The 15801-nt window shown below is 38.8% G+C and overlaps 1 protein-coding gene across 1 annotated transcript in view; it reads left to right on the top strand.

Moving 5' to 3' along the window:
* Positions 1-5520: 5520 nt before the first annotated feature.
* Positions 5521-15801, top strand: part of COPB2 (COPI coat complex subunit beta 2) — a 33496-nt gene continuing 23215 nt past the window's right edge. The window contains exons 1-2 of the mRNA XM_037139409.2: positions 5521-5639; positions 12666-12803. Coding sequence (XP_036995304.2) covers positions 5637-5639; positions 12666-12803 — 141 coding nt within the window. The 5' untranslated portion in view covers positions 5521-5636. The remainder of the gene's footprint in view (positions 5640-12665; positions 12804-15801) is intronic.

Genomic DNA, 15801 nt, shown 5'->3' on the forward strand with positions numbered 1-15801 from the left:
ATTGAGAACCTTCAGACTGAAAAGTCTAAAGAAGCTTGGAAGAGGAAGGGACTTTGGAGTTTATTATATTCAACATTATTTTGTAGGTAATAGAGGCTGAGGCTCAGAGAGGTAATTCCACAAGAGAACTCTGGGACAGAGAAGTCTCCAGAGTCTGCTGGTCATGATTTATCATGGGTGGTCCTAGCACCCCATGTGTGAAGAGCCAGGTACAGAATGTTGGGGTGTGTGGAATATTATGGAGGTCACTAAATGACAAACTCCCAAACCTCTGCTGCACATTTACATGTCTCATAATTCTCACCTGTGAAATGACCTCCTCCATTTTATTCAGAGCTCCCTTTAAAGTCTGTCTCCTCTAAAAATGTTTATTAAAGCAACATGAAGTTAATGCATACCCTAAAAAGTAAAATTATACCCATACGAAAAACATGACTGAGAATCTGGATTTTTGTGCTTTCAGGTAAACAAAGGTGAACATTCCCTCCATCCTGAATCTCACATCAAACTAACATGGGTAAATAGGTTTTAACAGATTTTAAAGTCTTAGAAGGTAATCACATGATGTGTACAACGTTGTAGTTGATCAATGTTTTGCAATAGGTCTTAAGCTTTTGCCTCCAAGGATCAGGCAACCACAAGCTTCATTCTTCTTGGAAGACAGCTCAGTAGTTCACCATCTTTGTTTAGTCTGCTGATGGTCGGTATGTCATTACATGGTCAAAGTTCTCCCTTTCACTCACTGCATATAGAAAGTTAGCTGATAAGATTTCCTTTAACAGGGAAAGTAGCTGGCATGCAATGATGAATCAGTAATGGAGCATAAAGATTACCCTACTTCACATTTTTCAGTGGTTCCTAAGAGCCTTCAGGATAAAGTCCAGACTCCTTAAACTGTCAATCATGGACCTCCAGGATCTGAGATTCATATCACTTTCTAATCCATTTCTCAAGCCTCCCCCTCCTACTCTCTGGCCCAGGCACACAAAATGTTTAGTTCTCTGGAAAAAATCAAGCTCTTGCTCTTCCCTCTTCTGATAATGCCCTGCGTGTACATAACCTTTTAACATTTGTCTGCTTAGTTCTTTCTCACCTCCATTTAGTTGTAGATGTCCATTTGGAGTTATTATCATAACATAGTTAATGTCAACTGCACCCTCGAATATGGGAACAATCAAGGCACTTTCAGTGGGACATCAACATTTGCCTTTCCATCACTAATCTTTTGGTAAAATAGTTTATACTCACCACCTCCACTTCTTTATTGTTTGAATAATTTCTTAATCCCTTGCAAACCCACTTTCCTTAGCATTACTCAACAGAAAATATTTTAGAGGCTACTAGTGTCCTCATAACAATTGAATTCATTGGCAACAGTTTTTTTCCCCTCAAATACCAAGCAAGCCTCTCTAAGGTCTCCAAAGCCATCTAGACTTCTAGTCATCCCACAATGTCCTCCCTCCCTTTTCCTTGTGTGGCATACAGTTCTGCTAGCTGTCCTACTCTAATTGCTCCTTCTCTGTGTCATTTCCTGGCTCCGCTTCTTTCTCTAATTAAAGATATTCCTCTGGGTTCATTAGATTCAGAACATTAGCATCAGGATGCCTTCCAATCCCTTAACTCAAAACAAACTCAAATATTTGTGTATTCTGTTGATTCTAGCTTCTTAGTGAAAAAGGAAGAGCTCATAGTCTAGCAAAAGAGCTTTAGTGTTGTAGACAGACTTGGGTTCAATCTTCTCTGATACTTATTCTTTTTTTAAAAAAAAGTTAATCCTCACCTGAGGGTTTGTTTGTTTATGTCAGAGGCAGGGGAGCAGGGAGAGAGAGGGAGAGAGGGGGAGAACATTGATCAGTTGCCTCTTTTATGAACCATGACCAGGGGTCAAACCCACAACCTAGGTACATGACCTGACTGGGAATGAAACAGGGACCTTTTGGTGTATGGGACAATGCTCCAATCAACTCAGCAACCCAGCCAGAGCTGTCACTCATTCCTGAGCAGTGTGGCATGGCACATACTAGATCCATCTGGCCTTAGTTTTGCATCTGTAAGTTGGAGAAAATGCCTATCTTTTGGTGTTACTATAGGAACTGCAGAATGCAAAGTGCTGCTAGGTACCAAAGCTGGGTACATAGTGGGTACTCAGTAAGAGTTATTCATTATTACTCTTATTTCCATACCCACTTCCCTGAAACATGTATAGTATCTCATTCCCAACCATTTCTTCACACACATCAACAATAGGTATATATTATAGGGTGCAGATATGTTTCCCAAATTTTTACCAAGGCAAAGCCCAATTCCTCCCTATTGAAAAATCTCCAGGACCTAGCCCCATCCTTCAGCCTTTCCCCTCACTGCCCTTCTTGATGAAGACTATTCCCTAAGCAAATGAGTTTTCCCGGTCCTCAAGAGACCATATATTCTTCACCTCAAGTCCAGCTTGACTGCATTCTTCATGAACCTTGTTTCTTCCCCAACCAGGTATTTTATCCTCAGAGCATTTTATTGGTACTTCTCTCTCTCTTATTGTCTGGTATTCAGTTATTTGTGCAAAACCAATCCTTCCTACTTAGAGATTGTAACCTCTTTGAAAAGAGAAACTAGGTTCTTATTATGCTGTTACACTTTGCTAAGTGACGTGGCATGTGTATATAAATGTATATTTAAGCACTAAGTAGACTTTTCCTAGGGAATTATTTTCATCTCCTTAACTTCTTATAAACGGGTAGGAATATAATGGAAAGGGAAGGGCGTATATTAGTCACTGCTGGCTGAACTTCCACTTGGAATTCTCCCAGGAGCAGCAAAAAGGCAGGGGTGAAATAGTCATCCTAGAAACCAATCAGGCAAGACTGTAAGATCTGTTGATCAATTGCGGTCAGCTTCTTGGGAAACCCTTTACCAGTTTGCTCTGCTTGTCCATATTTCTGTTCTTCTCCAGAGCTACTGTCCTAACATTCCAATCTCCTCTAAACCAAAGAGTAATTAGAAGACTATTTTAAACCTACAATTGAACACACAGGAATATACACACATATATTGAATGCCATTTTATGTATTAGTTCACATCTGATAATCTTATTTTTTTAAACAAAAATTTTTCAATTAAAATACGATTAGATTTTTATAGGTTAATTTTTTAAACATTTATTTTTTTCAAAAGTTTTATTTATTTTCAGAGAGGGGAAGGGAGAGAAACATCAATGTATGGTTGCCTCTTGCATGCCCCCCATTGGGGACCTGGCCTGCAACTCAGGCATGTGCCCTGACTGGGAATCGAACCTGTGACCTGTTGGTTTGCAGGTGGGTACTCAATCCACTGAGCCACACCAGCCAGGGCTATAGGTATAACTTTCATGCAGCATGTGTGTAGTACTTTGGGTATAGTATAAATTCAGCATGTAATGATTGGAAGAAGAATGAATTTATATTGTACGACTGCAGAACTTAATGTTGGTTAACTGCAGTGAGAACAAAAAGAAAAGATAGAGTCAAATTGAGCGTGACACTTGGGGGCTCAGCCCTAATCAATATCAGCTGGGTAAATTCTTGGGTACCAGAAGGATTAAGTATTCCCAACTGAGTTGCTTGAGAATAGAAATGAAGTATTATTTTATTTTGTGTTACTTTTGTGGTACTATGTCAAGTCTGAAGAGACTCGTTCAAGTGCAAGAGTATCCAGGAAGTAGAAATACTGGAACCTTCACTCGTCAAGCATAGTAGGTATAGTTCATATTTGTAACTTTTTCAACTCTTATGATCCTAAATCACTCCAAAGCATAAACAAAGTATTCAGTTATCTGTCTCAATTTACATATCATAACATCACGTTGCTGGCACTAAAACCCAGTTCCAGACCCACTCTTCTTTCTACTATTGACTATCACAGAAACACAGATTGTTAGAAACTACCAAACCTAATCTTTTTTTAAGTGAAGAAAACTGAGGTCACATCAGCAGCAAAACTCCTACAAACAGACAAATGACCTGATGCCAAGTCCATGTCTTTAAATATCACTTTCAACATACATATTTTATTTTTGCCTTTCTGAAAATCTAGAGGTCTAAACAAACCTCTAGGGCTTCTTTCAAGTCAGAGATCCTCGTTTACATGAAGCCAGAGGGCACGTGTTATTTGGCTCACAGTGGTTTCCTGCCCCCTCCCCAACCCCAGAGATTTAGGAGGGTGAAGGGTGGTAAGCAAATACTCTCGTTATTTGGTAACCTCTATGGTACAGGTCCTTTATTCTGGAGTTCAGCTACCTTAGTGAAGAGAAACTTAGTGTTTTCTTGATATTTATTTATTTCCTCACCCAGGATATGCTTATTAATTTTAGAGAGGGGGGAAGAAAGGAAAAGCGAGAGGGAGAGAAACAGTGTGAGAGAGAAACATCCATTGATTGCTTCTCGCATGCACCCTGACCAGGAACCCAACCTGCAACCTGCAACCTGCAACCTGCAACCTGCAACCTGCAACCTGCAACCCAGACTTATGGAGGGACGGCAAATTGAAGCCTCCACCCTCTGGTTTCCCGGACAACGCTCCAACCAGCTGAGCTACACCACCCAGGGCCAGGATCATCATCATCAACTTCTTTTTTTTTTTTTTTAAAAAAGAGAGACAGATTTGTTTTGTATGAGCCCTGACTAGGGATCGAATCCCGCAACCTTTCACTATACTACAGGGTTAGGGCGAGGTATTTTGAGGTGGTAGAAGAGCACAGGATTTTGAGTACATACCAGCCTGGAATCAAAGCCTGACTCTGCTACCACGTAATACGCAGCTTTGGCCAAGACACTTAACCTCATTGAGCCTTGGACTCCTCCTCAGTAAAATCGAGATAATTTTGATTTCGTGTAGGATTTGAGAGGAAAGTAGGTCTGGCACACAACCAAAGATCGATTAAATATTTGTTAAATGAGTGAATAACACAGTGGATGGTCAATTAACGGTGATCATGCACAGCTGGGTAATCCTGTCTTGCGGGGAGCTTCACAGCTGAAGGCTCTTCGCCCACTCTGACCTCAGAGGGCCGAAGCTCAGCCCAGGGTCCGGCCCACACCTTCCCAGTCTCAATGAAGTGCCAGGTCCAGGGTCCGCAGGGGACTTTCTGACCCACGCCGCATAACTCATTAGGGTACCGTGGGCTTAGAACCTTGTCTAACTTTCTCTCTTCCCATCCCTCTCCTTAGAGTCAGAGCGAGCCTTACAGCACTTCTCAGGCCTGAGACCAATTCCTCTATGGCGTGGGGGGGGGCACTCCCTGTCCAGCAGGAATTAATCATTTCGTTTTTCCCACCCTTTTAATCTTAGTTTTCCTTTTCACGCTTAGAGGTAACACGACCCTGTCCTCCTTGGCCAAGGCCACATCCCGTCTACCCCAGCGGCACTACGACGATTCTGTGCAGTAAGTGGACCATGTTGCCTAGGAAACTGGGGCGGGGATTAGGAGAACGTCAATCCTACGCCAGGTTGGCGCAGGCGCTCGCGTCCTAGCTTCCACTATCGCGAGAATCGCTTCCCGGAAGTTCCACGTCAGTCAGTCTGTCGGTCAGCGGGTGGGTGATTCTCTTTAGGGAGTTGATTGCTGATTTCAAGTGACGGCATCCGAGTTCGGTCTGACGGAGCCATGGTAGGTCCAGACCCTGCAGGAGAGAACGAGACCCCTTGGTCTGAGGCCAGTGCATGGGAATCCTGGTCTGGGGGCCGCGGTAAGAAGCGGCTTAGGCTCCCGCTGCGGCCACCGCTTCAGGCCTTATGGGGTCCTGGTCCAGTTTGTGTTCGTGAAGAGGCGATGGGACCCAGGAGATTGGGGTGGTTTGGCGGAGCAGTACCTGAAATTGGGCGGCGGGGGGCGGTCCTTGACTCCACTGGTGCTTATGGCCTTTGGCGGAGCTCCTGAAGTCTGCAGCGGGGTCCGTGGTCCTTGTCCAGTTTGGAAATACGAAACGCCGTAAATGAACTTCGTGGAAGGCTTTGGCAAAATTTCCTCATTCTGCCCTTAAAACAGTGACAGCTGGTCTTGCACTGTGGTTGAAATTAATCCTGGTATAGTGTGTGTGTGTGTGTGTGTGCTGACCACAAACTATGAGCTTTAAGCAGAAGAGCAAAAAAGAAAGTAAAGTGTACATGGAGTCGAAAGTGGGATTCCAAATGCTTTGAGATTCCGGCTAAGGTTTCTGAGGGGAAAAGAAGGGTGAGAGAGTTGTTTATAAAACTGGCCTGCTTTTCTGCATTTGCAAATCTGGTGGCTAGTAAGAATGGCAGCACTTTTTTTATTATCACCCTCTCCCTCAAAAATGCCCTGAAATACTTTTTCACAAGTGTGTTATTTTTTTAAAAGGTAGTGTAATAATATCCTTTCTGGAAAAAAAGTAAGAACGTGAGTTTTATTTTATATTTAAACATTTTCCTGCCTTTTTCCTTTCTCTTTTTGCTTGTTATGAAGCATAAGTTCAAAGCTAGAAGAACTTCGGAATTCGTAAGTTAAAGTGCCCCATCTGGCAGTGAAAAAAATAATAAAACTTAAGATTAAGTTCGTATGAGACTAATTGAGGCAATTGAAACTACAACAGAGATTGATTCCTAGGGCAAGCTGTTGAAAGTTATGGATACTCCCAGAAAAATGCGTAGAGAAACACCATGTTGCATAAAATTTCAGTGGGTTTACTCACAGACGCCCTACCCCCAAGTCTTGTCTGTGAACTTTCTTGGGTCACTAGGTTCAGAGCCCCTGAACAAGACTTTGAGTCTTTTAAGTTATATCAACGACCTACTCGGGTCTGCTGTGCTTTCAGTAATGGACATTTTTGTGAAAGGCCCTTGGCTCTGCCTAATTAAGATTTGTTTTGTAATCCGTACATTAAAGAATATATTTCTATAATTGCCTTCATTTTTAACACAATTTAAATCTTGTATCTTGTTTAAGATACAAAATGAATTCATTTATTCACTTATTTACTAGAGAGTGTTCCATGCACTTTGCTAAACTTTTGCCTCCTAATTCATACATCTGGGAAGTGAGTTATAAACAAACAGTAGGCCAGGCACTGTTCAGTTTAACACTGAATTTATTTCCTTAACACTAAAAGATAGATAATTGTATTATCACTCCTTTACCTGTGTTGAGCCTAAGAGAAGTTAAGTAAACTTGCCCAGTATTGCACATTTTAATGAATGGTGGAACTGAAATTTGAATTCAGCATGATTCTCTACACCTGGGCTATGCTGTCTGTCCTAAATCCCTATACCCAAGTACAGGCATACCTCATCTCATTTTGCTTTTGCTTTATTGCGATTCACAAATACTGGGTTTGTTGTTGTTGTTGTTATTGTTTACAAATTGAAGGTAAGACCCTCTACCAGCAAAAAGATTACAACTCACTGAAGGCTCAGATGATGGTTAGCATTTTTAATTGTGTACATTGTTTTCAACACAATGCTATTGCACACTTAGTAGACTACGGTATAGTGTAAACATAACTCTATGTGCACTGGGAAACCAAAGCATTCATTTGACTTGCTGTATCACAGTGGTCTGAAACCAGACTGCACTGTCTCCAAGATACATCTGTATAAGGTGCTGTGGAGATAAAGACAAATGAGCAATGACCCTGCCGTTAAGGAGCATCTACTTCAGAAATCAAAAAGGGACACATACACATTTTCAAAGGTTAAAATTTAATCTATAGAGTCCCAACGGAAATGCTATTTATGGCTAGGGTAATCAGAAAGATCGTAGTTAGTGGCAGTGGCATTTCAGCTGAGTCCTAAATGAATCCAGCTTTTGGAAGATGGAGACATTTAGAGTTAAGAGTACGATATGAGTATCTTAATCTTTGTATTGCAGAGTGCCCAGTACAATGTCTCATTCAAAGCAGTCAATTACATGTTGAGAGAAGTATAACAATGCGAGCTCTTTCTTGGCTGTGCTTTTGAAACGGATTTGTGTAGTAGGGGAAGGTAAAGGTACAGTAGGATATCTCAGTCCCCTGGCCCACCTTCTTGGAGCATCTCTTTTGCTCAGTAATCAATTATTTAAAACACTTAATGATGAACTATACACAGTTTGTAAGTGTCTAATTTTCTTGCTTAGAGGAAAAGTACGAGATGTGCTGGCTTAGTGAAAGTCCCCACCATGGTTCCTAGTACATAATAGACACTGTATGTTTGTTGATTCAGAAGAGATCAGAAAAAGTTAAAATTTGTGATGAGGCAAAATTCAGACATGGATGAAGTAAAAGGCCTTGCTACCTTGAATGAGCATAGATTGTGAAGACGTTGGTTTGAAAGTAGAAAATTTGAGATGGAGAGGAAGGGGTGACAGTGGAAACATTTTTTGTGGTGATGGTAGAGAAGAGCTGAAGAACTCTAATTAAGGGGTACAGGTTGGGGTGTATAAGGTGGGAAGTAAAGTAAAATAAGGGCTACAGGTGTTGCCAAAAGTGGGCGAAGAGTGTATGGAAGTAAAAACAAGGTTTAAGTTAATCAGTGACCCAAATTTGATACAGATGCAAAAAGAGGAACAAAAGCCTTGTGAAGTGTTTGTTTTGTTTCAGGAAATTGTCTTCGCTAAAATTATCCAGTGATCTTCATTTTGAGTTGGAAAGTAACCTTAAATTTCCACCCCATTCATGAGCATCATGGAAGTTTACAAAAATAGAAGTTTGACGTAGCTCAGCTTGTCAGATAAACTCTTAGTTTGTGTTTAAGAGCCGTTGAAGGGTGAATACATTTTAAATCAGTCTTCCTCAGTCTGCCTAAAAGAGAATTAAGACTGCTGCCACAAGGCATCATGTATTATATATGAAAGTTCTCCTAGAATGGTATCTTTGGGAGAATTAAGAAAATTGTTATTTAAATCATTTTCTGTTCTGTGGTTTAGATGAGGAATCCAAGTTGAAAAGGCAGGTTTATTGCTTTGAGAGAGAGAAACATCAATTAGTTGTTCCACTTATTTATGCATTCATTGGTTAATTCTTGTGTGTGCCCTGACCAGGGATTGAACCAGCAGCCTTGGCGGAACAACACTCTAATCAACATTAGCAACTTAGCCAGGGCATAAAAGGCAGTTTTAAGCTATTAGTATTTTCTGGCTTGAGAGAGTATTTGAGTTATTTAAAATTGTTCTGCTTTCCATTAGGTTCCTGCAACCTAAATTGATTAAAATATTATAAACGCTTCCATTTGCTCCACAGGCTTTCACGGACATAGATATAACCCATATTGATCACACATTACATTGTCTAGCGTTATTGTCAAAATAAATCTACTTCCTCCGAAGAACTCTATTTTTTTTCTTTGTGGTATAATTGGCATACGGTGTTATATGAGTTTCAATATGTAATTGAAATGTAACAATAATCACAATATAGTGATTAGATATTGTATATACATTTTGTGAAATGATCACCACAGTAAGTCTAGTTAATATTCATCACCATACATAGTTGCAAAAATTTGTTTTTTCTTGTGATGAGAATTTTAAGACCTACTCTCAGCAACTTTCAAACATGCAACACAGTATTACTAGCTATAGTCACAGCACTGTGTGTTACATCCCATGACTTACTTCATAACTGGAAGTCTGTCCCCTTTGACTTCACCCGTTTCACCAGCCCCTGCCCCCACTTCTCTCAACCACCAGTCTGTTCTCTGTGAACAGATCTGTGAGTTTGGGGATTTTTTTAAAAGATTCCACGTATAAGTGAGATTATACAGTATTTGTCTTTTTCTGTCTGACTTCTCTTAGTGTAATGCCCTCAAAATCCATCCATGTTGTCATAGTAAAGTTTCATTCTTTTATGGCTGAATAATATTCCACCATAATGTGTATACATATATATCTTATTTCTTCACCCATTGATGGGTGCAGATATCTTTCTGAGTTGGTGTTTTCGTTTTCTTCAGATAAATACCCAAAAGTGGAATTGCTGGATCATGTAGTTCTATGTATAATTTTTTGAGGAATTCCATACTGTTTTTCAAAGTGGCTGCACCAACTTATATTCCCACGAAGTGCGACAAGGGTTCCCTTTTCTCCATATTCTCACCCGCACTTGTTACTTCTCGTGTTTTTGATAGAGCTGTTCTAACAGATGTGGTCATATCTTACTGTGGTTTTGCGTTGTATTTCCTTGAGAGGAGTGACGTTGAGCATCTTTTCATATACCTGTTGACCATCTGTATGTCTTCTTTAGAAATATGTGTAGTCAGATCACCTGCCCCTTTTTAAATTGGGTTGTTTTTGTTTTGTTATTGATTAGTATGAATTTTTATTATGTTTTGGCCATTAGTCCCTTATTAGATATATGATTTGCAATTATTGTCTCTCATTTGATAGGTTTCCTTTTCATTTTGTTGATGGTTAATGTTTGTTGTGGAGAAGCTTTTTAGTTGATATAGTCTCTCTTGTTTATATTTACTTTTGCTGCCAGATTCAAAAAATCATCTCTAAGATGGATGTCAAGGAGCTTTTTTTGTTTTATGGTTTCTAGTCTTACATTGTCGTTTTAAATCAGTTTTGGGTTAATTTTTGTGGGTGCTGTAGGATGGGGGTACAGTTTCATTGTTCTGCATGTGGCTCTCCAGTTCTCCCAGCATCATTTATTGAAGGCACTGGTGTTTCCCTATTGTGTGTTCTTGGCTTCTTTGTCATAAATTACTTGCCCACATATATGTGTGAGTTTATTTCTGGACTCTATTCTGTTTCATTGATCTTTGTCATTTTATGCCAATACTGTACTGTTTTGATTAGTATTATAATTTAGGGTTACTAAGACTTTATGAATAACACTTTTTTAAGAATACTTTCTAGACCCTGGCTGGTGTAGCTCAGTGGATTAAACACAGGCCTGCAAACAGTCAGGGCACATGCCTGGGTTGCAGGCCAGTTCCCAGCAGGGGATGCATGAGAAGCAACCATACATTGATATTTCTCTCCTTCCCTTCCTTTCTAAAGATAAGTAAATAAAATTGAACAAATGAATAAATAAATAATTTTTTTAAAAAAGAATACTTTCTGATGTGACATTAATGACATGGCCAGAAATGGTGATTTAGTAGATATTTTATATTTATTTACCAGATAGTCTATAAACCAAGGGTTCTCAAAATGTGGTCCAATATCTCATAGGAGTTCCCCATATTTTTTAGGGGGTCCACAAGGTAAAACTATTTTCCTGATAGTAAGACACTATAGGCCTTTTTCACTGTGTTGGTATTTGTACTGATGCTGTGAAAGTAATGAAAGATAAAACTGCTGGTGCAATGTCGCCAAATTCTAGTGATAGTGTATTCTTCACTGTCACACAGTTTTCTTTTTAAAAAGCCAGTTTTATTAAGAATATCATTGATGAAGTAGTAAAAAAAACTAATTTTATCACATATCAGCACTTGTGTATGCATCTTTTAATTATTGTGTGTGATGAGTGGGAAGTGTGCATAAAACACTTCTGTTGTGTACTGTTGTTCAAGTTGCAGCCTCACTTGAAACAATGGCTGACCATGTCCAGACCCGATTGTTTGGCAGACATTTTCTAAAAGCTGAAAGAAGTCCCTGACAGTATTTTTTGCTACTGATAAAATTAGAGCTTTCTCGTGTAAGTTAAAATTTTAGAAAAGTTCTATTGCTGACCTTCACAGATTTCTAAAACTAATCAGTTAAGGTTGATGGTGATATTAATACAGGTGATTTTGATACTGTATAACGCAATATGCCAGCATTTGGAAGATCTGTGTAATGCATTGAACCAGCATTTTCCAGATAACAGATGTATGATGTTACAAAATGATGCGTGAATCCATTCAAAATACAGAATAGACTAATGGGTTTTAAGTAGCAAAGTGTAAAAAGTTCATTTGTATAGTTTCGGATTTCATACAGCAACTAACCTGTAAGAAACTACCACTTGTTAAGTTTTGGTGTGATATCAAAGAAGTATATCCACAGTTACTTGAAAAAAAAGTTAAAATATTTCTAACTACATATCTTTGTGGGACCAGTTTTTTTCATATCCTTCAAACAAAGCAACATACCACCACATACTGGAGGCGGAAGCAGAGAGGGGAAACCAACTGTCTCTATTAATTCCGAATTTAAAGTTTTACAAAAAAGTGAAAATTACTACTCTTCTCATTAACTTTCTTTTGAAAATACACTTTTCATAAAAGTATGTTATTTAAGCTAACATGAAATGGGTTTATTGTTATTTGAAAATGAATACATAAATATTTTAAGTTGCCTCAGTTTTAATTTTTATCATGGTAAATATCAATATATATAACTTACATAAAAATCTTTTTTAGGGTCCCTAAAACTTTTTAGAGTATAAAGGGGTCCAGAGATCAAAAAGTTTGACAACTGCTGCTATACTTTTTAAATGTTTAAATATTTATATTTCTTGTGTGTATGAGCGAGGAAGTAGAACAATTTACTTTGTGATTCCTTTGCCTTGATGAGGATGATACTCATTCTGTTTTTTGGTTGTTTTTTGTCAACTTCTCCTTCCAAACATTTAGACTTGATACTGTGTCTACAATTTCCTAGAGTAAAAACTGAGTTGTTTTGTAGGCCTGTTAATGCACTGTTTTTAGTTACAACCTCAAACGTTTTATTTGGCATAACAATTTAATTTTTTTTAATGTCATTTCTTCTTAGCCGCTACGACTCGATATCAAGCGAAAGCTAACTGCTCGATCAGATCGAGTTAAGAGTGTGGATTTACACCCTACAGAGCCGTGGATGTTGGCGAGTCTTTACAATGGCAGCGTGTGTGTTTGGAATCATGAAACACAGGTAGGAATTTTTAAGGACTTTATTATAAATACTGTGTTAGACTGTGTTTATAATGAAAGAGAAGAAATAGCATATCAGAGTCTGGTAACTATATACAGACTGCTCCCTCAAATTGGTACAAAGTATGTTCTGTAAAGAGAAACATACCTTTGTGGAAGGCACTGTTCTGGGCTTCGCATACACAGTCTATAAATGTTAAATTCTGATGTAGGTAGTATTAGCTTTTCTTTGAGCTTAAGGAAACCAACACCAGTATAAGATTACTTGGCTGTAGAAAAGGTATTTAATGGTATTTACTTTTCCATTTAGTGAATAGTCTAATAGTCTTAAGAATGGAATTTTAAATTTTATTTTTCCTCCAGTGCTTAATAATGATATGTAGATAAGTTTCAATCAGCCATACAAATGACAAATTATATCAAAGAAATATTTGTAGTCAGCTTTTGATTACACATGAGAATTTGCATTGTACAGAATATTTGCCTTACATGCTTGTTTTGTTCTCTTTCATATGAGTAAATCATGTGTCCTTCAAATTAGTTTATCATATTTTCTAGTTTTTCTTAACCACCCTTGATCTTTTTCTTCAGAAGTACAGAACAGATAGTCAGCACAATACCATACAGTTATGTCTCTTGTACAGTTATTGTCCTCAGTGTCCAAGGTTAAGTTCTAGGGTCCAGATAAAAAATTCACACTTGAGGAATTTAAGATGGCAGAAATAGGCTAAGGACACTAACATCAGGAGTAAACGTAAAAACCCTACTAGAGCCTTTTTCCCTGGAATGAAACAGTGACTGAACATTAACACTTTGTTCTCTGCTGTTTCCAATTGCCTATGACATTCCTTGACACATAGTAAGGGCTCAATAATTATTCATTGAACCAATGAATAATGAGCATTCCATTTATTATTGTTTTACTATTCAGGATTTCTTTCCTCTGTAATTTCAAATCTTTTTACCTTGTGAATTCCTTTTCCTTGATGCAGATAATATAGGTTTTGTTTCATGGTTTTGTTTTTTTATTCTTGTCTATTTCTTCATTCATGTTTGAAACCTTTCTGATTTTATGCTTAGCAGGTATGTTGATGTTTCCCCTCACCCCCACCACACTTGCTAATTCTTTCTAGGGACCCCTCTGTCAGCTCCGTTTAACCATCTCTCAACTCTGTCATTTCCCTGTTGTTTATTCTAAAGCCCAGATGTATTCCCCTTACCCTTCTCTGGGCTTTACTGTAACAAATCCACTACATCCAGGCCATTTACTTTGCCTTGTTTTCCTCGTTTGTATCTTCTGTTCCTCTTGCAAGACCGTCTGCTTGCACTTTTGTAATTTATCTTATGGGTAATATCTTGTTTAATTTTCTTCTTTTCTTCAAGAATGGAGGTTCTATGAGAGCAGGGATTTTCCTAGTCTGAGTTCCCACCGTTGCTCCCAGGGCGTCCCTGGCAGTCAGGCTCATGGTGCAAACTCAGTCTTTGTTGAATGGCTGACCCATATTTGGTTCTTCCTGATTATTTTTATTTTTTTATTTTTTTATTTTCACTTTATCACCAGCAGTAGTTACTTGCCACTCATATATATTGCGAGCAAAATTCTTAAAGGCAAAAAGGTTTGGGGAAGTAAATTCAAAGTACTTGAATTTCAAATAAGGAGATATTAATACTCTTTAAGGTGGTGGCTACAATGGTTAAAAAATCAATATGTTAGAATTTGAAGCCATCCTGCTAATTAAATTATATGGGTGGGCCTTTCAACCAGGTTCAGGCTCAGTTTACTTATCTGAAATAAAGATATTGTTTCCTTTCCTACATCACAAGATTGTCAAATGGACTAAATAAAATTAGGTAAATTGTGTATGAGACCTGTGTGTTGGCCATTATTTTTCTAACTTACGCTGGGTGTGGCGTGTGCAGCATTTCCCCCCTTTAGATAGTTTAGCTTTGAGAGTGTGGAAACCAGCTCTCATGTCATTTGTATCAGCCACAACACTTAACGCGGACCTGACGTGACTGCTTGTTCTACAACTGCTTTACTTTTACTGCTCAGCAGATCCCTAGGTTTGTTGGCTCCTCCTGTGAGCTTTCATGGATTTGTCTGTCATTTTGCAGATTGCATTTCTGTCTGCTCTCAGTGTCTGTATCACAGTCGACTGGTAGCATTTGTACAGGTTAGAGCTGATGTCCCTGTTTATTCATTATTTGTCCGAAGAAGCTCCTCAAGCCAGAGTAGGCTCAGTACTCCTCAAGCAGAGTAGTTCTGATGAACTAGTCCCTGTTCTTTTTGTTTAGTTACATGGTTAATCAGTCAGTAAGATTGTGCTGTTTTTATTACTGCGTGGTACAAAAACAGAGGTTGAAAAATGATGGTTTGATTCTTCAGAATTTTAAAGAACAAGGAATCACAGTGAGAGAACAAAGAAATGCATTCATACTTGCTCTTTCTAGGAAGGTCTCCTAGTTTTCTACCTTTATTCTGCGTATATTACTCCTTTTGGGGCAGGTTGAAGGTACATCTAAGTCACTGTTTTCATATTGTACTAAAAAGAGGTAAGTAGCATTTGTATGGATACATACGTTAAAGTGTACAGAATAATTATATCCTGAGTGTATGGGTTTCATTTTTAATGAAAACTAAGAGCTGATTCATTCAACAAATACTTACAACATGCTGGTTGTTTTCTAGTCACTGTTTTAGGCTCTAAGAACACAGTGGTAAGCAAGATTTCCGCCCTCAGGGAGCCCACCAGGAAGGATTGGTGTTAAACACATGATTTTGAAGGTGTAAAGTTATGACAGGGGAGTATGAAGTGCTGTGGGCAGGTTTTCAGGCTGAGGGAAGGGAGGAAAGCAGGAACAGGAGTGCCTGCTCTCAAAGGTAAGTTTGAGAACAGCCACAGATGAGGCTTGAACAGTCGGGAAGGACTGGAGCACAGAGGATCTGGAGTTCCATCTTGTGAGCATTCGTTTTTTCTTACCTTTTACAACTATTTTAA

This window comes from Artibeus jamaicensis, unplaced genomic scaffold (genome assembly GCF_021234435.1).
Source record: "Artibeus jamaicensis isolate MK-2021 breed Jamaican fruit bat unplaced genomic scaffold, CSHL_Jam_final contig_519, whole genome shotgun sequence".
NCBI classification, from domain to species: Eukaryota; Metazoa; Chordata; class Mammalia; order Chiroptera; family Phyllostomidae; genus Artibeus; species Artibeus jamaicensis.